The 25265-nt window shown below is 29.7% G+C and overlaps 3 protein-coding genes across 3 annotated transcripts; 1 reads left to right on the forward strand and 2 right to left on the reverse strand.

The window, feature by feature from the left end:
- Window positions 1–1009: 1009 nt before the first annotated feature.
- LOC112766760 (peamaclein) lies at window positions 1010–1576 on the forward strand. The gene is made up of 2 exons (XM_025812658.3): window positions 1010–1205; window positions 1299–1576. Exons 1-2 carry the CDS (start codon window positions 1124–1126, stop codon window positions 1481–1483), a joined length of 267 nt encoding a protein of 88 aa, XP_025668443.1. The 5' UTR covers window positions 1010–1123; the 3' UTR covers window positions 1484–1576.
- A 2212-nt stretch (window positions 1577–3788) lies between these two features.
- Window positions 3789–7431, reverse strand: LOC112766896 (pumilio homolog 12). The gene is made up of 5 exons (XM_025812796.3): window positions 6375–7431; window positions 6118–6280; window positions 5068–5231; window positions 4704–4962; window positions 3789–4256 (listed from the first exon to the last, which is right to left on the reverse strand). Exons 1-5 carry the CDS (start codon window positions 7310–7312, stop codon window positions 4116–4118), a joined length of 1665 nt encoding a protein of 554 aa, XP_025668581.1. The 5' UTR covers window positions 7313–7431; the 3' UTR covers window positions 3789–4115.
- Window positions 7432–18475: 11044 nt separating this feature from the next.
- LOC112764447 (metal transporter Nramp2) lies at window positions 18476–22571 on the reverse strand. The gene is made up of 4 exons (XM_025810046.3): window positions 21410–22571; window positions 20823–20959; window positions 19987–20639; window positions 18476–19231 (listed from the first exon to the last, which is right to left on the reverse strand). Exons 1-4 carry the CDS (start codon window positions 22018–22020, stop codon window positions 18953–18955), a joined length of 1680 nt encoding a protein of 559 aa, XP_025665831.1. The 5' UTR covers window positions 22021–22571; the 3' UTR covers window positions 18476–18952.
- Window positions 22572–25265: the final 2694 nt, after the last annotated feature.

Below are 25265 nucleotides of genomic sequence, written 5' to 3' on the forward strand. Positions count from 1 at the left end.
TATATGATGGTTATTTCTATAATACCATAATGTGTATATAATATTTTACTGTATTTATATACGATAATCGAAAATAATAGTTAAAAGTGATATACAAATAATATTTTTGAAATTTTTATTTACATGTTTTGGCGAATAGTTGGTGGAACATGTCATTGGCTTACATTTAATGGTTAATCTGTACCGAACAAATAAATGTACGCCAAAAAATCCTATGTAATTAAATCTCATTTTCAGAAGTAATACTACTGGCATCGGCAGTTTGGCACCATCAACAAATTCACTATGATTCCTATGACTTGACGTTGACCATAATACCCCACTTGATATTATTCAATAAACGCGGCTTTCGCCAGCTGTACTGCAATGCAATTTGATAAGCAAGTCCTCTAAATTAATAAATAAGTCTCCTATTTTTTTAATTTAAAAATATATAATTTTTTAATTATTTTAAAATATAAAATATTTAAATATTTTTGCAAAATATATAAAAATAAATTAATCTTTTAAAAAGATTTAGATGTCTTATATTTTAAAAAACGAATAACGTTTTTATATTTTTAATTAGTCGATAATTTATTTATCTTTAACATAAAAAAATCATGAACCTATTTATTGTTTATTTTTTTTCATGATATTTAACCTAAAAACATATAATAAGTTTATTATTAATAAGAGATTTAAAATTTTTATTTAATAAATATAAAATAAATACATTAAAAATTTAATTTTTTTATATTTTTAATAAAAAATTAAATTTATAATTTTAATATGTAATTAGATAAATTATTTTTTTAATATAAAAACTAATTATTATGAATCTAACTTTTATTTAATAGTTTGTTTGATTAATAAATTACTACATATATAAAACAAAATTAAAATTTTTATATTTTTTCAACAGATAAATGAAGTGATAATTCTATCAACCCAAATTGGTTGGTGTAAAATTACTTAGAGGAGCCAAAAAGTAATAAATTCCTCATAGTAACGTCTTCCCAACATTTGCCTAATACTCTTGCGGTTCTTTCGTTAATCGTTACTATAAAAAGCACCACCACTTTGCTGTTTTTTCCCATCCACAACACAATCACTAATATACTGTAGGGGTGGAATTAGCAACATGAAGGTGGTGCTTGCAAGTGTGCTGCTTCTGTGCCTCTTACTTAGCTCATCTTTCTTGGATGTCTCAATGGCTGGTTCTGGTAATATATATTAAGAGCTACTACTCCCTCCCTCATTGTCTAATTAATTTTTCCATTAAAATAGAACTAACTGACGAAATGAATTATTACTAGATTTTTGTGACAGCAAGTGTGGGGAGAGGTGCGCCAAGGCAGGAGTTAAGGACAGATGCTTGAAGTACTGTGGAATATGCTGCCAAAAGTGTAATTGCGTGCCGTCTGGTACTTACGGGAATAAGGACGAGTGCCCTTGCTACAGGGACATCAAGAACTCCAAGGGCCAGGGCAAATGCCCTTAATTGTTATCTCTCTCTCGCTCTCTCTCTCTCTCCTCTCTCTCTATATATATACAGCTTCATTATGAATCTTATAATTATTATGTTATATCAAAACTCTCTCGTGTGTATTCTATGATTCTATCTTCTGTCAGATTTGGTTTACACATACATGACTTGCTTGTCATGGAAGCTCAATTATGGTTAGGTCATGAATAATCGATCGGAGTCATTACTCTTCCTCTCGATAGTACTATTAAAATTTATTATTTTTAATAAAGTCATTTGCAATGTGATTTGGACCGATTTTGAATAAAAAATTCATCTGAATTTAAATACTACTTTTATTTGAGATGTGTTTTAAATTTGATGATTTTTTTTAAAATTTGATTCAATTCAATTTCAAATAGTTTAGATTGGATTGGATTTACAATTTTATAAATTAAAAAAATTAAATATATATAACAAATATCAACGTTAAATTTTAGATATCCAATAATGACTTACAAGTTAAAACAACATCTTGAAAAACCAACAATAACATAACAATAGAAATAAAGTTATAAATTTGTTAAAATAAATAAATAAATCTCATTTTAAACATAAAATATTTATTAAATAATAATAATACATAAATAATATAAAAATATATAACAAATTAAATGTATTATAAATATAATAATAAAATAATAATATTATAGCATATTGTGTAGTTTGAATTGGATCGGATCGATTTTGAGAAATATATCTGAAATTCGATCCGATTCATGCTATTGCAAAAAATAAAATACAATCAAATCTAAATTAGTATTGTTTTAATCGGTTTTGATTTAAATTATTGCATTAGCAATTTAATTTGTATCCATTTGAATTTGAATATCCATAGTATTTGGCCATCAATTCACCAATAATATTTAAAAGTATGGAATAAAATATAGAAAAATTTTAAAATGTAATTAGAACACCGTTGTTCTAATAATTTTAACCGTTAATTTTAATTAATATATATTATATATTTTTTATAACTGAGATCAACGGCGGTTAAAACAACTGAAACACCGGTATACCTACCTAGTACACTTGAAACTCTTCCTAAAATATGTTGTGGCTGTAGAAATTAAACTAAGACTTGATTTGGTAAAACTTTTACTTTTCGAAAGTAGCTTATAAAAGTTGTAAAATCAAACTAAAATTGGTTTTCGATAAGCACAAACACCATAATTGTGTTTGGTAAAATAGCTTTTAAAAAGTAAAAAAAGACTATAATAAACATATATATAATAAAGAATAATTATTTTTTTGGTGTTAATAATTTATAAGGATAATTTTGGATATTTATTATTGTATAGAATTATATTAGACTTTTTTGGTGCTAACAGTTTTCTGTACAATATATTAGAACATTCTTAATTACTATTTACTCATAATTTTATAATAACTAGCGTGTTTACCGCATCTATTTTTTTGCTGTTTTAGAGACATAAAATTTAATTGATTTTGATCATTAATATCTAAAATTAAGAAGTAGGAGACGTTCTCCCATTAGCAATTTTGTTCTGATTTAGTTTTACTAATATAAGAAAGCATATAAATTTCGAGAGAAAAAAAAAAGAACAAGAAAGAGGAAAGAAGAAAGAAAAACAAAAGGAAGAAGAAGATTACCGCTTACCAGTGTGAAAACTGAAAAGGGTTGGTGAGAGGAAAAAAAAGAATCATCAAATGGCAACTGTAAATCTGTAATCACTACTTCGTAATGAATAAATAATAACATATAATTTTTTTAAAGCAAATTACCTTTTTATGCAACCATTCCTCTCTTCAAGACTTCAACTATACTAGAAAGGAATGGTAATATGGTATAACTAGAATAAATTCTCAAATTTTGCACTGTGTAATGGCATGAACAAATTAGATGATTCCTATTTTATTCTTTTTACACCATTAATGATTCATCAAGTGTGTCCTTGTGGGATCCCCACTGTTAAATTGTTCTGTCCTGACTTGGACTTCTATGTTTCATTATTTAATATTTTAATGAAATATATTCTTACCTTGAAAAAAAAAAAAACAAAAATGGCATGAACAAATTACAGAAAATTCCTCCTTAACTAAACTAATTAATTCATGATATATATCGAGAACAATGTCATGATATATATCGCGGTCAGAAATTATAGCCATTATCTTCGTGAAAGTGACTCCAATTCGAGAAATTACATAGTAAAGTTTGCAATATAAGAGAACCATACATCACAATCATAAATATATTGCAACATAATATAATCATACCCACATGTTAAAGCTAAGAAAATGTTTCAAAAGCTAGATGGGAGAAAAAGAAAACGATCCCTTTATTTGACACAAAAATACATAGCAAAATCTCTATAGCAATACACACATTTAGAATATCAGAGTCTATACCACCAATGACAGTTAGCTCCTATACAAAAAGATCTTCCACCCCATGCCAGCTAACTAAAAAAACACGAACAGACTATCAACACACAACTACAAACAAACACAAACTAAAACTAAGCATCAATGTTTTATATATTTCGGATACAGAAAAATTAAAGACAACAACATTGCTATGTAGTATGGGAGTAATGGGACGGAGAGGAAGGAGATATCTAAAAGGAGTTAAATACGAAAAAATCTACTCATAGGTGTGATGTTTATTGTGTGTGCGTATTTTGCCTCTGTCAAACCTCTCAAGAATCTTTTGGCCATAGACATTGCTACGCATCATTGGATAATTCTGTTGGATCAGCAGCAATATGGAACTTCTAATAGGATCCTGCTTTAAACAATTACATAGAAATCAACAAAATTATCGCTCCATGCCAGTACCAATAATCCATGTTTCCTACACATTTTTTAATATCCAAATTCCAAAACAAGGAGGCAGCAGCTAAAAGAATAATGTTTTTCTTTTTTAATATTATAACACTTCCTAGACTTAAGATTATAATAAAAAGCCTTGACTCTGCTCATTATTTTATGTATTTCTTTATAATAATCATCCTTAACATTCACTTTGGTTTCACATATAATACTATTTAATCAGTAACCATTTTGCATGGATGTGAACAGAGAAGAATCTATTCTCTATCATAAGCTATTATTTTAGCATATACAGTTATACACCGAATAAAGAAACCAAGCCCACTAAAGCTATAAGTGCAATTATACTTTTTGATAGTTGGCCCAAGTGGCTAAATCATAATTAGTAGTGTGCACTAACCTTGGACATCACCAGAGCCGATTGTATAACATAATTTCCATAGGGATCTACAAGAAGCATTGCTACATTTGGGTGGCAGAGCAACTCCACAGTAATACGTGCCGCATTCTGTTCTTCCGAGCACTGAAAGAACTTCTCCACAACATTACTTCCATATTTATTGCATGAAAGATAAAAGAATGACCCTTCAAGCTGTCTCATTAGACTTTCTGTCACTGCTGGTATTTGCAAACCCAATAAATGTTGTACAACATAGTTACTGCCACACAAGGAAACAAACGTACAGGATAAAAATATAAGTATAGCGTTAATTTCTACATTTGTTATGAAAGAGAATTTTTTGTAGTGCTCAGTAGATATAAACCCGTAAGAGTCTTCGGATAGTTGTTGAGCATTCAATATAATCTCAGCAATTAGTTGCAGTTTCAGTTGTCCCTGGGCATATTTTACACATTCTTGTATCACACAACAACCGGTCTTATCTGTTGCGATCCCAAAGAGGTGATTTGCAAGTGCGCTTAGAAGATACTGTGAATGAAATTCCACAATCAGATCAACATAATGAAGCCAAGAAAAACAAAAGAATGTAATTTGACAAACCAGGCCTAATGATCCAAATAATCACATTGATTTCATCTACCCCAAAATAAAAGTAATAAATAAGTTAATATATAAGTGGAATAATGGATTAAGCAAGAAGAGCAATAAAGGTAAAAGAATGAAAAAATTAAAATTGAAGGTAAACTATATATGTTTGATTATATGTTGATTATATGTTAATGTTATACAGTCCAGTATGGTAAATCAACAATGGACTTCTTTTGTATGAAGAAATTTAATCAAAACCTACCAAATGTGGATAGAGAAAATTAAGAAAGAATTAGTATGCAATAATAATTTCTGGAATGTTTAAATCATGACAGGTAAACAGCACTTCCGTAAACCAAGAAAATAAGTTTCAACCCAAATCACATATATAGAAGTCAAGTCCAATATATTAAGCAACACAAAGAAGAAATATTTGCACAGTTCCAATATATCAAGGAGCTACTGTTTTTATCTCACTCAAATTTAACTCATAGGTAAAATTATTTGGGATCAAAGTGGTAAAAACTTAGTCAATTTGAGGCAGAATGCACATGAAATTTTACTATTTTCAAATACAAGTATAAAACCATCCACATTTTTTTCAGACTTGTATACAGAATTTTCATCAGAAGATATCAATGCAATAATGTGCAAATGCCACACGAATCAGAAAATGTTAAAAGCAACAACATGCATGCTTATTTGATGTGACAAATAAAAGAAAAAAAAAATTCTAAACTCAGATGGATATAACTACCTAAAAGTTGAAAGCATGAAACCAAATATTAAAGTCGACAACAAATAAAAATAATCAAACAAACATTACCTTACTCTCTTCATGAGAGAAATGCTTAAGACAATACATAAGTACCCTATGACCATGTGTATCAGTAGCCAATGAAACAGCACCAGGTCTTAAACCTCTCACAATAAGGGCTCGTTGCTCCTGGTTGGTAACATGTTCCAATAATTTCTCAACAGTGCAGGACCTGGCAGTAGGAGAAAAAGAAAAGCACTTCTTCACATATATATAATGATACATTTAAAAAAGAAAAAGTGATAAAAGAAACCAAGATTCAGTACCCATGAGGGTTAAGGCATATTTCAACAAGCTGTAAATTAATTTTGGTTATCATCATGATGATGAGGGTCCTCTGTTGTTCCCTGATAAGTTTAAGAATATCATGAACAACTTTGCTCCCACAAGGATCAACCATCAACTCAGCAAAATGATTTATCATCTCCAAGAACGCCAAAGAAACCTCCTGAGGGGTCAATCTTTCCAACTTCTGCCGCAAAATCCTGCTTCCGTTCTGATCCTTAGCCATCATCACAACCTTTCCTCGCAAATCATGGAACAGATAAGAACGCCCTCCAACGCTATTGTTGTTATTATTAATATTATTCAACCCCGCCGCCACCGGAAAACTCGAACCACCTCCTACACCCGAATTTCGTTGATGAAATTGATCAACAGCCCCATTCGAAAACGGCACACTCGGAAAACCCCTGCTACTGTATCCACTCGTGAAAAAATCATTCATTGAAGAGCTGTACGACCTGCTTGAAGCACCGATTGTTCTATTGGAAGAACCGGGCCAAATGCCGTTCGAGTTTCCACCGTCGCCGTCGTGTCCCTCCGGAGGATTATTCTCCGGTGTCACCAAGGCAGCATTGGCAGCAGCTCTCGTGTTGTTGATGGAGCCGCCATGTGTCTCTTGAATTTGGCCCACAAGATTGGAGCTTTGAAGGTGTTGATGGCCACGGCGATCAAAAGGCTCGGTTTTTGTAACGGCGTTGAAACCATCGCGATGATCGAAAGGAAGAGATGGCGGGAGATTGTTGAAGCTGAAAGGGGAGACAGAAAGACGATCAAAAGCGTCCTCTAGGGTTTGAACCTCATAGGGGTTTTGGTTCGGCTGATAAGGGGAGTTCGGTGGCTGAGAAAACGGGAACGACGACAGCAACGAGGCTTCAGAAAGTTCGTCGTCGAGAAAAGCAGAGGAAGTTTGACTCGACATCGGAAAACTCGCCGACGATGGGAGTGTGATCAAAAATCCAAGAAGCAGTGAGAGCGAGAGCGAGAGCGAGAGTTAGAGAGGGTTGGGGTTTTATAGTGTGAACAAAGGGGGGTTTTAAGTGAGAAATTAAGGGTTTTTATTTATAATTAATAAATAAAAATATATATAAGTTTGTTATTATAATAATAATTATTATTATTATTGAGGTCGTTAGGAAAATAAGGATAGCAAGGGGATGCTATGAGAGTAGTAACGCTGCATGCAATATATAGCAAGTTTACATGCGAAGCCACGAAATATAAGAAGGAGAGAGGGGAGAGCGAAATTTTGTTTGTTTTTATTTTCGCGGGGAAAGCTTTTGTCATTCATGCCATGTTTATGTATGTTTATCTATGTCATCATATCATGTCATGTCATGTCATGTCATGTCACAACCATATATCCCCTGCCGCTTTCATCCCCAAATTGCATGTGGCCCCCACACATCCATAATCCAAGTCAACATACTTTCACAGTTTTACTCCAAACCAATTTTTTATATAAACTTCATTAAAGACTTATCAAAGTGATTTAAAGTAAAATTGTTATTTTTAAAAAATATATTATAAAAGTGATGAAAATTTTTATTTTTAAATTTTCAACTTAATATTTTATATTAAATAACTTAAACAAAATTAGTCACCGAAAAAATAACTTAAACAAAATTGCACTCTTTTAAATTGTAGAAACTCAGGTACAGTCGACTTCACGTGAAGTTGATAGTTAAGAGTGGTTAGATAATTTGACTAATTTGACTAAATTTTTATCTAACGACTCTCAACTATCAACTTCACGTAAAATCGACTACACCTGAGTTTCTACCTTAAAAAAATACAAATAACAAAAATTATATTTACTAAAATAATTTTTAAAATTTAAAATCATAAAAAATATAAATATAATAATAAATTTAAATATTTAGTTAGACTACTTGAATAGTTGGATATATCTAAAATAAACACAATAATTTTGTGCTTATTATTGAATGTGTCATTTTTCATAAGTCATTAAATTTCATTAAATGAAAATAAAAAACTAATATAAAAAAAATATTGATGAATTTTAATAAATATAAAATATATTAGTATATAAATAAATAAATATTTTTTAATATATAATGTTTTAAATGACAAATAAAAAATTATGTTTAAATAAATATAAAAAATTTAAATACAAATGATGTAAATTATTTTTTATTTATTAAGATTAATTATTATGAAGTAAAATTTTTATAATATTAAAAATTCATATTAAATAGTATTTTAAATTATAACACAAAATATAATTAGGGATATTACAAATAAAATAGAAAGCTTAAACTTTCAGTACACTGAAATGACTGAATAGGTTATATATAATGAGAGAGCAAAAGCTTTATTTTTGATCTTTCTTAATCAACACCTTAAAATATTCTTTAAGTAAATTCAAATATTAATAAATTAAATACCATTGTAGGAACCTAGGAACCAATTGGAGCCTAGATAATGGAAAAGAATTTGAGGTCCAGTCAAAGAGTCAATCTGTAAAAAGGACGCCATATTCCTCGAAAATCATAGGGAAACTTCCTCCCTCTTTCTGTAGTACGGGAATTCATAGTATAGATTTAAAGAGCGAAAAAATACGAAAAGAAAAAAGAAAAATAGCATGTTTGTAGGTTTTCTTTTCTTAATTATTTTTTATTTTTTCTTTAATGATACCACAAAAAATCTATATATCCTATACGAATATGTAGAATATTTATGAGTAGCATAAAATTGGATTTGTCCTGATTTAGGTTCGATCTTAAATATATACGGAGTCTATTTTTTAGATTATAATTCAACTCTAAACTCGATAAAACTTAAATATTTTCTGGTCACAATTATATCGGATAAAAATTGGGTCTTTAAAATTGTAACAATAATTTATAAAAAACTTATTTATAAAAAAAAATTTATTACAAAAAAGTTAATATTCATATTTAAACTTGAATTTGTTTATAAATTCTAATTTGATACTTTGATATATTTTCTAATTCAATAAAACAATAAACTTATAATTAATATAATATAATATTAAAATTAATTTAAAACATATATATCTTTTTTAATTTCCTTATAATACACATGGGTCGAATAAAATCGAATTCATCTTGATCCGAATTTAATCTAAAATAATGACCAGGTTTATTTTTGAGATTTTTATTCAATTTTATATCTAATAAAATTATACCAAATTAATCCCTAAAATATTTGGACCAAATAAGATCTTCTAACTGGATCATAGACCAAACCATGTACACCCCTACAAATATATATATATATATATATATATATATATATATATATATATAGCACCCATCATTCATTATACCTTACCCTCTTATCCAAGTAGTTATCAAATCCAGCAGGATCCGATCGGTCAAATAAAAGATTCAACCACTTGATTATCAATTTAAATTAGATAATCATTTGAATTGGTCAAATATTTAACATAATCAAACTTCATCAAATTTGATAAAAACGATTAAATCTGATTAAAATCAATTAAAATCGATCTGGTTAAATTCAATAAAATTCAGTCAAACTAAAAAAAAAACATTATTCTATACATGATCTCTTTTTATTAAATATATTATACAAATAAAATTAAATTATATTTATAAATTTAAAAAAAATAATATTTTATTAATATTATTTAAATAAAATTAATATTGCTCTATTTCTATTATTATTATTTTTATTTTTTTATAAATATTTAAAAAATATAATAAATATAAATTTATAAATATTTGAAGAGTATAATAAATATAAATTAATTGATAAATTATTATAATTTAAAAATAATAATTAATTTAATATAAAATAAAAATAAAAAATATTCATTATGAAAATTAAAAAAATGGTAAAATTATATTTTATATAATTATTTAATTATGTCTAGATCATTGATTCAATTTGTAACACACCGATTGAATCAATAATATGATAATTCAGTAATATGATTATTTTAATTTATGATAATTATGATTTTTGTTATATTTTTTCTCTCTTTCTTTTATCTCCTTCTATTTTTGGACTTTGACTACCAGATCAGTCATAGTAACTAATTGTAAAAGGATACTAATTTGGTATATGTTCGGTATTCAGTATTCACTGAATTCGGGTGATTGAAAAGTTAAGACTGACTACTTTAACATTTGATATTTAGATATAGTGGGGTAGTATTTATAATAATACTCTGACGTTCAAGTTAGAGAGATATTAAAGAGGTAAAATAAGGTTAGGTTATTCGATCAAATTTGGGAGAGTCGAAACTCCTTATTTATAATGATTATCCATTTGTTAGGTTTTTTCAAATCTTGGGAATCAGTGATATGATTTTGAATCTCAAAAGATGGTTATGCTTATCGAGTAGATCCAGTCTTTGAATCAGGGTGAGATTTTTTTGGTTTTGGGACTTCTAGAAGAGTTGCGGTTTAGTCCATAACAGTGCTCAAAATACGGGAGGTAGCAGCTACATAAGACTTCGTCTTTTCAAATCCCATAGTGGTCTCTTAAATTGGAACCGTTGTTGCCAACTTACCTTTTTCCAGTATGGGATTTTATTCTTTTGGATTTTCTGACTTTGATTTGACGTTTGCATTTATCAAGGGGCAGTGCCAATTAATGATAGTAGTGGATTTTAAATGTTAGAGAGCGAAAAAAAAAATTTATCCCTGATTATTTCGTTCGTAGCGATTGACCTCCTTCAAATATTTATTTGAAAATTTGGTAATTGCTACCTTTCTTACTTTTCTATTTCTCTTCATTCAATAATCCCTTTGCTTATTTTCTTCATTCTCCATTTACCGCTATTTCTATCACTGTTAATTTCTTCAAAACTACTTCATTAGCCTCATTCAAGTAAGTTCTTGTTTCCCTTCCTCAAAGTTGTTTGCTTTCTCTTTTTGCTTGGTATCCTCTAGTACTTGTTCCATTTCTAGAGAAGGGTTGGGTAGTTATGCAGTGGGGGTGCATTACGTTTATACATTCTAGTAAGATTTTAAGTAGTTTCTAGCATATGTTTCCTTTGATTCTAGGCTGTTAAGGGTGATGGTGCCCTCATTGTACGTATGACAAGGAAGAGACCAGATCCAATTCTTCGGAGTCCCGTCTTCCCAGAGTGGGGGGTGCCTGCTCGTTACCACTAGTGTACCTCTGATGTGTTGAGTACATCGACTTGGCTCGGGAAAGCCGATCTCTAGGAGCTCAGGCAAACCAAAGCTATTTGTGGAGGAGGACCGGAAAATGAACATTACGACCTTGTTCTCCCTAACGACCAGGAGAAAAACCTCTGAAATTATTTTAATATTGGACCTTGGACATATCATAGTTTCGAATCGAATCTCTTTAGAAAGAAGATCTTTTGTCTCATGGTAGCCTACTCCAGTTCCATATCTACTTCTTGAACTTAGAGGCTCCCCGTATCGCCGACTGGATATAGGTTTACAAACTCATATTTTTTGTTTTGGGGGTTAGTTTTTTTTTTCTCCTAGTTTTTTCAATCCTTATTGAACTGATACTTAGTTGCTCCTTCTCAGCTTCACCCGAATACTTGGGCGCTATTCGATGCTTTGAACTGGTTTGCGAGTATCTGGAGATTCTTGCCGCATTTGAGATTTTTTATTTTTCTTTCTATTGAAGGTCTCTAATCATGAGGGGCAAAGACATAAAAAAGGCTACATGTCATTCCGCACACACCAAAGGCGGCAAACTTTTTTGGGTTATTTGAAGACTCTTTTTATGGGTTCAAGGAACAATATTTCAAAGTAAGGCCAGTCCAAAAGTGTCATCCTTTCTGATTAACCTAGGAGGGAGAGAGGAGGTTTATTGTGTATTGAAATTTCGGGGTCGCGGTCGAGTATTTGGTGAAGGTATCATTCGAAAGTTTATCCTTGGGGAGCTAAGATGTTGCTGATATTCGTATGGCCATTTTTAGGGATAATCCTTTGAATCCTAGTGATATGTTGGGTGACTGGGAGACCGGTCACCAACTAATAGGTATGTGTGTAATCGTCTTTTCTGTTATTATTGCCTTTATTTGATTTGATCGTCTTTTGTTGGTAAGTATCCTTTTTTTTCTCGCAATTGTCATGGCAGATGGGAGCACAACATTGGCTTTTTGGTTGAACAGAAATTAAATGCTGACGAGGATCCTATCACAGCTTTTGTTCCGTCTTGTGAGGATGCATTAATCTTCCTTATAGATTTACAGACAGAAAATTTGTCTGTATGTAGAGTTGTAAATACCTTTTTAAATTTTAATATCGACAAAAAATCTGTCAAAAATTTTGACATTAGTTATCGACAGAAAATCTGTCGAAAAATCTAATATTTTTAGTGAAATAAAAGGGACAATTACCAAAAGAAAATCTATCGATAACAGAGAAAAATTTATCGGTAAATTACAGACGAAAAAATCTGTCAGTAAATAACTTTTGACGAGATTTTACCAATGGACAAAATTTGTTGGTAACTAAAAATCTGTCTATAATAAAGATTAAATCTATCTATAAATCCATCTGTAATAAGTAATTTTCTAACGGTGAAATAAGAGTCATTACATATTAATCGACTATGGCAAAATTTATGAACCTACATTATAATGTTATTAGTATTGGTGTATGTATCCTTATGTTGTAATGCACAAAAAATATTTATTTAATTTATATTTTTATCAGTATTTTTAATTTTATTTTTTATTATTTAATTTATATAAAAATTATTAAGAATCCTAACTCATTTTTCTAACCATTCTTCTAATCTTAAATAAAGAAAGTTTTGTATTTTTTTCAATGTTTTGAAAAACAATAAAGCTCCACGTCCGAGTAATTTAATTGATTAAGTCCAACCAAGTTTTTTATATTCATACGCTTCTTCTTCTTCTTTTTTCAAATTCACGTACGCACATTCTTCTTCATCTATGATGCTATATCTTCTTCTTCTTCTCCTCCTTTTTTTTTATTAGTTTTCAATTTTGTTACTATCATCATCAACAGCACCTCCTCCTCCTTCTCCTTCTTTTCTTACTCGAATTTCTTCTCCTCATTCTTTTTTATCCTTCTCCTCCATCATCATCATGATCATCATCGTTATCATCATTGTCTTCTAATATGTATCGTCATTATCATTATTGTTATTGTCGTTATTGTTATCGTTATCATCAAATTTTTGCCATATTGATGACATTGTCTGATCCAAAATGAGTAAAGTATCGTTTTTGTTCCCAACGTTTGGGGGTAAATCTTATTTGTGTCCCTAACGTTTAAATCGTCTTATTTGTATCCCTAACATTTGTAAAAGTAATTCAATGTTATCTTGCCATCAATTACACATGATGAATGCTTTAGTTTGAGTTTTAAAAATCTCTTCTTGAAGTTAGAATACAAATGTCTGAGATAGAATCGATGATCCACTCCGAAAAATAACTCATCAAAAGTTGAAACTAATTCATACAACATTTATATAATTCACTTTTTTAGGGACATAATTGAATCTAAACACAAATAGTCGGTATAATATTAAAATCGAACACATCCAAGTGAGATCTAATTGAGAATGAATACATCCAAGTGAAAATAATTGAAAAATATAATTTGATTTGTTAGTATAATTGATAGTAGGATAACATTGAATCACTTTTATAAACGTTAGGGATACAAATAGAACGATTTAAACGTTAAGGGCACAAATAGGACTTATTCCAAACGTTAGGGACAAAAACGATACTTTACTCGATCCAAAATTTATTCGGATGTGTTTTGTTCAAAATTGACTTAGTTTTTGCTTGTTTTGAAACAAGTTTGTTTGTGTATCGTCATCATTTAGTTCATTCTAGATGTAATTTCGGTTCATTTCTGAGTGAATTTTTTATCATTCAATCTTATTTGTGTGCTTGTTTTTGAACGCACTCATTAAGTAATTTCACTTTATTCTGGATTTAAATAATGTACACTTGCTCTGTACTTGTTTTGAAATGAGTTTGTTTGTGTATCGTCATCATTAAGTAATTTCAATTCATTCGGAATTTAATTTTCAGTTCATTCTGGATATAATTTCGGTTCATTTTTGAGTGAATTAAGATACATTTGGTCTCGTTATTATGCACAGTTCAAAATTCTTCTTCCTCACTTCCTCTCTAGAGAGGAATAAAATTTAAAAAAAAAATAAAAAAAGAAACAAAAATAAAAAACTCTTTAAAACTCCTGGTCATATTCTTCTTCTTCTTTTTTTATTCATTTTCTCCTTGTTTTTTCTTTTTCATAATTCTTCTTGTTTTACCGTCTTAACAATAATCAAAATATGAAAAAATCAAACAAAGAAAAAAAATGCATAATGTTGCAAAATCACTTGATGGATTTGGATGTATTTTTGTTCATGATTAATCAATTTTGTTTGTATGCTTATTTTCGAACGCAATCATTAAGTAATTTCGGTTCATTCTGAATTTAAATAAGGTGCACTTGGTCTATGCTTGTTTTGAAACAAGTTTGTTTGTGTATCGTCATCATTAAGTAATTTTGGTTCATTCAGAATTTAATTTTCGGTTCATTCTAGATGTAATTTCGGTTCATTTCTGAGTGAATTTTTTATCATTCAATTTTGTTTGTATGCTTGTTTTCGAATGCAATCATTAAATAATTTCTGTTCATTCTGGATTTAAAATAAGGTACACTTGGCCTGTGCTTATTTTGAAACAATTTTGTTTGTGTATCGTCATTATTAAGTAATTTCGGTTCATTCGGAATTTAATTTTCGGTCATTCTGGATATAATTTCAGTTCACTTCTGAGTGAATTAAGGTGCATTTGTTCTAGTTGTTCTGCACAATTCAAAACCCTTTCTCCTCATCTTCTACTATTTTTTCATCTTCTTCTTATTTCATTTTGTTATAATTCTTCTTGTTTTGCGCTCTTGAGAGAAATAAAACTAAGAAAAAAAAAAGAAGAAAAATCAAACAAAGAAGAAGAAGAAGAAAATCATAATGCTGTAAAATCACCCAGGAGAGGAGGAGAAAAAGAAAAAAAATGCAGCAACAACAGCAGCAACAAAAGAATGACGATGAGGAGAAACAACGCGAAGAAGAAGGAACGCGAAGAAGAAGAAGAAGGAGGAGGTGGGAGGAACGCGAAGAAGAAGAAGAAGACAACGACGACGATAACGTAAATCCCGCGCGTATAATCACGCTCTTTTAATGAGAGTGATTTTTGGTGTTGAGTCTACTTGGTTGAACTTGAATGACAATAATACTTGGTTGTGTAACAGTTCTATTTGAAAAAATAACATATATATTTAAATTTTACTTATTTAAGTATTAGGAGGATAATTAGAAAGATAAATTAGGTCTTTTAATCATTACTTATATTTTATTATTCTAAAATAATATTATTTATAGATTTTTTTCTTGATGGATATTTGACTAATTAATTTAAATAATGAGGTGTATATATTTTATTTGCAAATCATATTGATCAAGATTGATACACAATAAAAAATATAAATTAAATTTATTAGAATGATTAACAATTAGTAGAATTTTAGTCATTAAATATCAATTTTCTTATAATTTCAAAGAAAATATTTTCCTAAAATATTTTGAAAAAAGAAAGGTATACATATTGACATCAGAACACGGCATGTCAGTCTTTTTTATGCCAAAATACTACATGTTGTAAGATAATATAATATATAATGATATTATTTGTAGGTTATTACTTAATGGAATTTGACTAATTAATTTAAACAATGAGATGCATATATTTTATTACAAATCATATTAGTTAAAGTTAATATACAATAAAAAAAAATATTTATTAGAATGATTGACAATTAGTAAAATTTTAGTCATTAAATATTAATTTTTATATAATTATAAAGAAGATACTTCAATTTTTTAAAACATTTTTAAAAAAATAAGTATATATATTAATACCAAAATGCTCTTCGTCAATATTTTTTGTGCTAGAATATTAAGCGTTGTAAGATAATATAATGATTTTTCGTTAACTTGATTTAAAAAAATAAAACAGACTAATGTGTTCCCCATATAGAGTAAGTATGCTTTATTTTTAATTTAATATGAAACAAATATGTTCTAACTATGTCCACCAATAATATTTTTAAACAAATTTTTTATTTTAAATTAATGTTGGATTAGACCATATCAGTCTTTTTTTTCTTTTTTTAGACAGCATAAATAGGTGTCTCTATTTTAACATTTTTTAAGCATGATTTTCTAAGATGTGTTATTTAGCTCATTTTAATGCATATTTTATATTTTTTTAATATGTATTTTATACGAATCTTTAATTTTGTAATTGATTTTTTTATACATGTAATATAATTGTTTCTAATAAATCCAAAAACATAAGAACTTCATTCAATTTGTACTTACCAATTTATATTAGCCATTCTGATATGATAACATGTAATAGTTTTGCATATTTGTATATAATTTGATGACTGATTTTGGAGGTATATTAGTATTTTTTTTGTAATAATATTATGGAAATATAAATATTTTAAAATTATATTGGTTTTATTTTGGTATTATAGATTATAACAAAAAATAAAAAATTTATAAAATCAAATTACTTTTATAAAAAAATCATATGGAAAAAAGTTTCTATCAGTTAAATTATATGTAATAAATATTTGAAGAAAGAGAAGTGAAAATATAGATTAGAAAAATAAGCAGTGAAAATTTAAAACTAAATTAAAAAACTAAAAAAAGTATGCAAATAATAATAATAATAATAATAATAATAATAATAATAATAATAATAATAATAATATATTTTTATATGAATAATATTAGATAATTATTTTTTAATTATATTTAATTATAGATTTAATGTATTATAATTTTATGAATTTATTTGAATTATGATATTTTATTAATTTTATTTTTTGTAGAATAGAAATGTAGAAAGAGAAACAATGAGAGAAAAAAGAGAGAACGATAAAGAAAAATGAGCGAGAGAGTTTATTAAGTTTGGAGAAAAAATTTTATTATAATTGTAATGAAAGAATACTTCGTGACACATTTTGGTTTATCAAATTAGTAATATAAAATATAGGTGGATACTCCTGTGATGATATCTTCACATGAAGATAGCATTGTGGACCATTAAATGAATTGATATGTTTGACTAAATATATTTAATTAATCATATAAGGATTCACAATGTCATCTTCGTATGAAGATGACATCATGTGAGTATTTTCCTAAAATATAAACTATAAGTTATATATAGAATGAGAATGGTAGAGAAAAATAGAGAATGAGAGAGAAGTAGATAAGAGGATGGAAGAAAAAAATTTATTAATTTTGGAGAAAATATTCATCTTAATTTTAATGAGTGTTACGTGATATATTTTGATTGTTAAATTAGTAATATAATATAGCTATATTTTAATTTTAATTTTAGTTTTAATTTAATTTTAATTGTAATTAGAGAATATCATGTTGCACATTTTGATTGTCAAATTTATAATTAGTCATTGATAATGGTATATAAAAGAGATAAAATGGGTATAAGAACAAGAGAGATAGAATAGATGCATAAATGAGAGAGATAGAGAAAGATAGAGAGAGAGAGAGAGAGAGGGGAAGAGAGAACTCTTTAATTTTGGAGAAAATGATTTGATTTCAATTGCAATAAAAGAGTGACATGTGATATATTTTTATTATAAAATTAGTAATATATAATATAGTTATATTTCAATTTTAATTTTAATATTTTAATTTTAGTTTTAATTTTAATTACAATTAGAAAATATTATGTTATATATTTTGATTATCAAATTTGTAATTAGTCATTGATAATATATAAAAGAGATAATGTGAGTATAAGAATACGCGAGATAGAGTGGATGAATGAGAGAGAGAACTCTTTAATTTTGAAATGAAAGATTTAATTTCAATTGCAAGGAGAAAATGATGTAACATATTTTAGTTATAAAATTAGTAATATGTAGCAGATGTTGCATAATTGTTTGTATTAAACAGTCAATGACCTAATACCATTAAAACTTCCAGGTTACAAAATCTTAAACACACTTCACGAGCTCGCAACACACTCGAGAAAACCGGCAAAATTAAATGGAAGACAACAAAAATATACTCCATATTGCACTATTGATTAACTCAATACATCTCATGTATGCTGATTTATCTGGTAAGATCAGCTCCAAGTTGCATTCATGGGGTAACATCTGACAGTTCAAGTTAAATACAAACTCTGTATACATCAAAGAATAGTGAAGCAGCTTACAACATGTTAGAATAAAGAATGAGGCGTTCATGGAGGGAAGTAATTTATCCTGCAACTTGTAATCGTGTTCCTCTCTCTCTCTCTCTTTCTTTTCCACACCTTTCATTTTACAGAAAAATATTTCCAACTTGTGTTATACATGGCGGGTAACCACTGTAACTATATTGCAAAAAAGAAGTACAGCTAAATACAGGTGCTTTCCACTTTCTGACCTTGGTGCTCCCTTTAAAGCAGGTTGCAAGGTTAGAAATATTCTATAAAACCTCCTCCATGGTGTATGAAGCAAGTATACTAGTGCAAAAATGATTAGCTGGAGTTTGCAGTACTATTTTCCGGATTTTTAATGTCGTATGAATTTGTTGATTCAATTTGGAGGAGAGAAAAACCCTTGGGGATTCTATTAACCCAAGTGTGTGGAAGAGCACCGCTCTGAGAAACCAAATATGCAATGAATGCAACATAGGCAGCTGTGCATGAACAAACTACAAAACCAAGCAGCAGGCCCTTCACCTCAGACAGGAAGAAATCTAACAAGAGATACCCATTAATTACCATTATAAGTGCAGCAATAGTCCATGCCACCCTCTACAAAATAAAATACACAAATAAACAAAACATCAGTTCAACAAGACAAATTAATAGCAGGGAACTAGCTTACTAAAACCACTACTGCTGCAAGAGAGTGGCTTGCACATCATTTCTTCAACCTACTTTTACTTCACCCATTTATCCCAGGGATATATAATTGCATACATCATGTACAATAGACCTGAACTTTCTGCTAGGGAAATATAAAATGAAACTGAAGCATCTTCGTAATTCTAGAAAAAAACAAGTGCATTTGCAATTATGACTTATAGCTCTTATGAGGTGATGGATTACCCATATATTCTATATAAACTAAAGAATCCCAATCTTCATCTAGTTCTGTAAGTAAAGGTTATATAAACCTATATACTTTACTATACAACAAATGGAAATAATGGATCACTGGGCTGTGGTCTGTTTAAATCCTACATCACCCCCTTTGACAAACTTCCGATACAACTGATCAGTACTATTATATGAATACAAAATCCAAAACTTATGATAGGAGATTTCACATATGTAAACTCCAAGCAAGACTGAACTAGAATAATGCACTGAGATTATCATAAAGAAACTACAATGACTCAGTACATCTAAGCTTATGCAAAACAAGACACAGGTAAAAGCATATGAATCATTGTGTTTTCAAATAATCTAGTAAGATGAAACTAACTTTGAACTAGCAAGTAGTTGATACAGATCTTACCATTAACAATCAATGAAATGAAAGAAAAGTTGGATGATAGTTATACCTCAAGAACAGGCCCAACCCTAAAGGTCCCCATGATATGCTCCTTGGAGACCAAGGTCAGGAGGGGAATCAGTGCAAAGGGAATTTGCATGGACTGAAGCACATTAAGCCATTCATTCAAAACATCCAATGAGGCTTCTGATGTATTAAAAACAATAGCTACGACTATAGTTGGCACAATTGCAAAACTACGAGTGATCAATGCTCTCAACCATTTCTTTAACCGAAGGTTGAGGAAACCACCCATTATGAATTGGCCAGCATATGTGCCTGTGATGGTGCTACTCTGTCCAGCTGCCAATAACCCAATGCCCCATATATAAAGAATGGGGAAGATCCCTCCTCCGTACTTTTCCTCAAGGTACTGCCCTGCATTCACCAATCCCATGCTATCAGCCTGCTTTGTGCCATAAAATCCCTTAGCAAAAACTGTCGTGACAAATAGATTGATCATGAAGGAGACTGCAAGTGCAACTGTTGATTCAATTGTATAGTAGTTGAGAGCCTCCTGTACCCGGCCTTTCTTCTGGGGATCTATCTTCCTTGACTGCACTAAAGCAGAATGCAAGAATACATTGTGAGGCATTATGACACAACCAACAACACCGACAGCTTGACGAATTGTTTTCGAGCTAAGTCTTGGAAGCAAAATACCTACAAAAAGAGAGAAGAGAAGGGGGGGGGGGGGGAGGGGGGAATGCAGTTATATTCACGACTAAGAGGACAGAAATACTTGTATTTCTTATATCCTAGAGACAGGTGCAAACCATTAAAAGGACAGGAACTTGGTGATATAAAAATGTCATACGCCAACTACATCAATAGAAAAAAATTTACCCGTCAAAAGTTCTTTCCCACTAGGTTTCGTGTCAGCAAACATCCAGGCAAAAGAAAGAGCCATAGTAACAATGAGAACTGCAAAAGCAGCTTCCAACTTCCTCACTCCATAGTTCTCAAGAAATAGAAAGACAAAACTGTTAAACAATAGAAAGAACGAACCACAGTTCAGCCCTTTTAAGTTTGAAAATGAAAAATACGATTAAGAAACTCCCAATCCAACCAATTAATTGTAAGGACAACAATAAATCAAATTGAAGCCAACAATAAAAATCAGTAGAAATGTTGAAACAAAATACCAAAAAAGGTTCATTTTGAACTAGATTCTAGAAGTTCACTTAGCAATCCAACTACAAATTTAACTACATATACTATGAATTTACACTGTCAACCAATCAAATTACAAAAAAGTGAGAAATCACAGTGGGTAGTTGTTGTAATGTACATTTTATCCATACTGATTTCACAAATTCTCGCAATTTTATTGGCTAACACTGTTAGTGCATCGAAGTAAATTCCCAAGACAATTTAGCTAAGCCCTATGAGATTAGAAACAAGTTGCATAACTGAATCAGAAAGAGGAATACCAATCAGAAGCGGTAATCAAAACTCCAAGCCAGAGTGGGAAAACCCCGCGGCTCAGAATTTGGATAGCGATGGCACTGCCAATGACCTCTTGAATATCAGCCCCAATGAGTGCCAGCTCGGCCATGAACCATAGAACTAGCCTCGCCCAATTGGGATATTCCTCCCTGCATAGCTCTGCCAGGTGGCGCCCAGTGGCCACCCCAATCCTTGCCGAGAGAAGCTGTATTAAGAGGCCCATGAAGGTGGCCCACATCAGCAGCCATAGAAGCGTGTACCCTGCGATGGCTCCAGCCTGGAGATCCCCTTCGAGATTCCCCGGATCCAAGAACGCTATGCTCATCAGGAACCCGGGACCAGTGAACAGCCACAGCTTCTTCCACGAGAACGGAGGGGGAACACCTGAATCGTCATCGCCGTCCACCGAGTCGAAATCTACCACCTGGATCTTCTCCCCTGCCTCGTACGCCACCTCTTCGTCATCCTTCGATGACGTCGATTGCTTCTGCTGCTGCTGGTGCAGCAGTCGGTTCGCTTCTGCGTCCCTGTCGTCTTCTTTCGACTCATCGTCTCGCGACTGAGCGCCGTTCATAGTTGACTCGCCGGAGCACATGCACTCTCTGCAGAAGACGTAATTGTGTGTGTACGCGCTTTTTCTTTAATTCAATTTTGAGTTCTACGGTTGCGGAATATGATTTTTCCGGCGGTGACCGGTGGCGGGTTCTGCCACGATAAGCGCGGGCTTGAGGTGGAGCTGCCGTGCGCGGTGTCTCGCTACGTCTGGCGAAGGCGAATGCGGTATTTATATGGATCTAAGGAAAAGGATGTGGAGTCGGTGAGTATTGTGTACGCTGCTCCAGGGTGAGATCGGGAAGTTGGACCAATAGTTTAGCGACATGTCACGTGTGGAGGGATAGTTTGGTCATTTGAGCTGGTGGGAGATGTATTTTCTACGGCTCTGATTTGGTCTGAGTTGAATGCCTTGATGGGATTGAGCTCTGAGTAGAAAATCGTCCGTTGTGTAATGAATCACTTGGTTTGGAACCTGGGTTGTGTGATTTGTCATTTTTTATTAGTATATATCTTGTCGTTTTTGTCTGATTGGAGTTTGGAGTTTGGACTACTTTGGAGTTAAGCCATCTATCATATTTAATTATTTATTATTATTAATTTTACCATCAAAATATATCATATATTACTCTCTAATTATAATTAAAATTAATTTTTTTATAAAATTAAAGAATTTTTTTTGTCTTTTTTTTTTCAATCTTTCTCATTTTTTTATCCATTATATTTCTCTTATATATTATTATTAATAATTAATTATAAATTTATACAACATACTATTTTTTAATTACATTAAAATTAAAATATGTCATATTATATATTATATTACTAACTAATTTATTTACCAAAATGTGTCACACGACACTCTTTTATTAAAATTGAGAAAATATATTTCTTTTCATAATTAATAAACTCCCTTATTATATTGTCTTATTTATTTCTCGCCCTTTTTTTTATTTCTCTCTACCATTCCTATTCTATTATAATTTATAATTTATAATTTATTAATAATTTATCAAATCAAAATGTATTATCATATTTTTTTATTATAATTAAAATAAAAATTTTTCTAAAATTAACAAACTTTTCTCTTATTTTTTTTCTTTATCCTTCTCTCTTTTTTCTTTTATTCTGTATTTTTTTCTACTTTTCTGTTTTACAAAATAAATAAAATTAATAAAATAATATAATTCAAATAAAAAAATATGATAATTATTATATGCATATTCTTTTAGTTTTTTCATTTAGTTTTAAATTTTTATCGTTTATCTTTTTAATTTATATTTTTATTTTTTTTATTCAAATATTTATTATATATAATTTAAAAAAAATGTTAATATTATGATTAAAAATTAGAATCAAGATTTAATTATTTTAAAAAAATAATTTTAAGTTAACTTTATAACTATCAATATATATTCTTTATGCTAATATATAATTATATTTTTATATACATAGAGAAAAAAATATATTATTTTTAAATAGTAAGCATAAAAATAAATTATTTTTATTTGTGCTAGAGACTTAACATCTAACCAAATATAAAAGTATACACATTAAATTCTTTCAAATTTTAGATAATGAATGTTAAAATTAATTATTAGTAAAAAGTTAAAATATTCACATGAATAACTAAAAATCTTATTATGTGATTAAAATGTCACATATCATTCTCTAATTACAATTAAAATGAAATCTTTCCCTCCAAAACTAACAATTTCTCTCCTCTTTTCTCATGCTTTCTCTATCTCATTTCTTTGCCTACTTTACCTCTATTATATATCTTTGTCAATGATTAATTATAAATTTAACAATCAAAATGTAAACATGGTATTCTCTAATTGCAATTAAAATTGAAATATAACTATATTATATTACTAATTTAACAACTAAAAAATATCACATGACACTCTCTCATTACAATTGAGATAAAATATTTTTTTCTAAACTAATAAACTTTTTTTCTCCATCCTCTTATATATCTCTCTTCCCTTTTATATTTCTCTTTACTTTTTCCACTCTATATATAACTTATAATTTATATTTTATATTACCAAGTTGACAAACTAAAATATGTTTGGCATAACTTAAATTTAAGAATAGAAAGATTAAATCAGTAAAAATGGATCAATGCTGATACTAATTGCTAATGATATTTTTAGCTGGCGCATTACTCACTATCATCGCCATCACCAAACAAATGTTAGACGAAAATGATGTTTACTTAGATCTTTATCTTCTGACATGAAAGCAACATAAATTCTGGAAGTAAATATTAATTTACGAGCATATAAACAACCACATTTTTATGTTAGTTAATGGTTAGTTCCTTCTTTTCTTTGTGTCGTTACCTTATCTAACTGGCATGATACTGTCTCAGTTTAAGTTTCTTCCATTGCCATCACCAAACAAGTTTTAGATGAAGATGATGTTCACTTTAGGATCTTCATAACAACACAAATTCCGCAAGTGAATATTAATTTATCAGCATATAAATCGCCGTAGTTTTATGTTGGTTAGTTCCTTCCCTTATCTGTGGTGTCATCTTGTATAATTGGTCCAGTAAAGACAAAATCTCAGCCTAAGTTTCTTCCTCTTTTCTTGCATATTTTCTTCAACTATCGTCTTCTAATAGGTAATACATATACTTAACTTCATCAATTTAACGTTCTCTCATTCATAGTAAACAGCCATATATACACATAGAGAGTGAAAGAATAAAGGTGATAGATATGGGGAGAGTGAAGGTTCCCATCAAGAAGATTGAGAACATAACAAAGTGAAAGTTTCCATAACAAATTTCTTGTACCTGCTAACTTTTTAACTTCTAGATAGTAGTATCCGCGTAACTTAAGTTGAAAAAGAGAAAGATTAAATCAATAAAAATGGATCAATTCTAGTGCTAATTGCTAATGATCTTTTCAGCTGGCACATTACGCATTATCATCTCCACCACCAAACAAGGTTTAGAAGAATATGATGTTCACTTAGATCTTTATCTTCTAACATGAAAACAACACAAATTCTAGAATGAATATTAATCTACGAGCATATAAACATCCACAATTTTTACGTTGATTAATAGTTAGTTCCTTTCCATTTTTGTGGTGTCACCTTGTCTAACTGGCCTGATACGGACAAAATCTCAGTTTAAGTTTCTTCCATTGCCATCACCAAATAAGTTAGTCTAACTGGCCTGATACTAACTGGTCTGATACTGACAAATAAAATCTCAGTTTAAGTTTCTTCCATTGCCATCACCAAATAAGTTTTAGATGAAGATGATGTTCA

The sequence above is a fragment of the Arachis hypogaea genome, chromosome 17 (genome assembly GCF_003086295.3).
Source record: "Arachis hypogaea cultivar Tifrunner chromosome 17, arahy.Tifrunner.gnm2.J5K5, whole genome shotgun sequence".
NCBI lineage: Eukaryota > Viridiplantae > Streptophyta > Magnoliopsida > Fabales > Fabaceae > Arachis > Arachis hypogaea.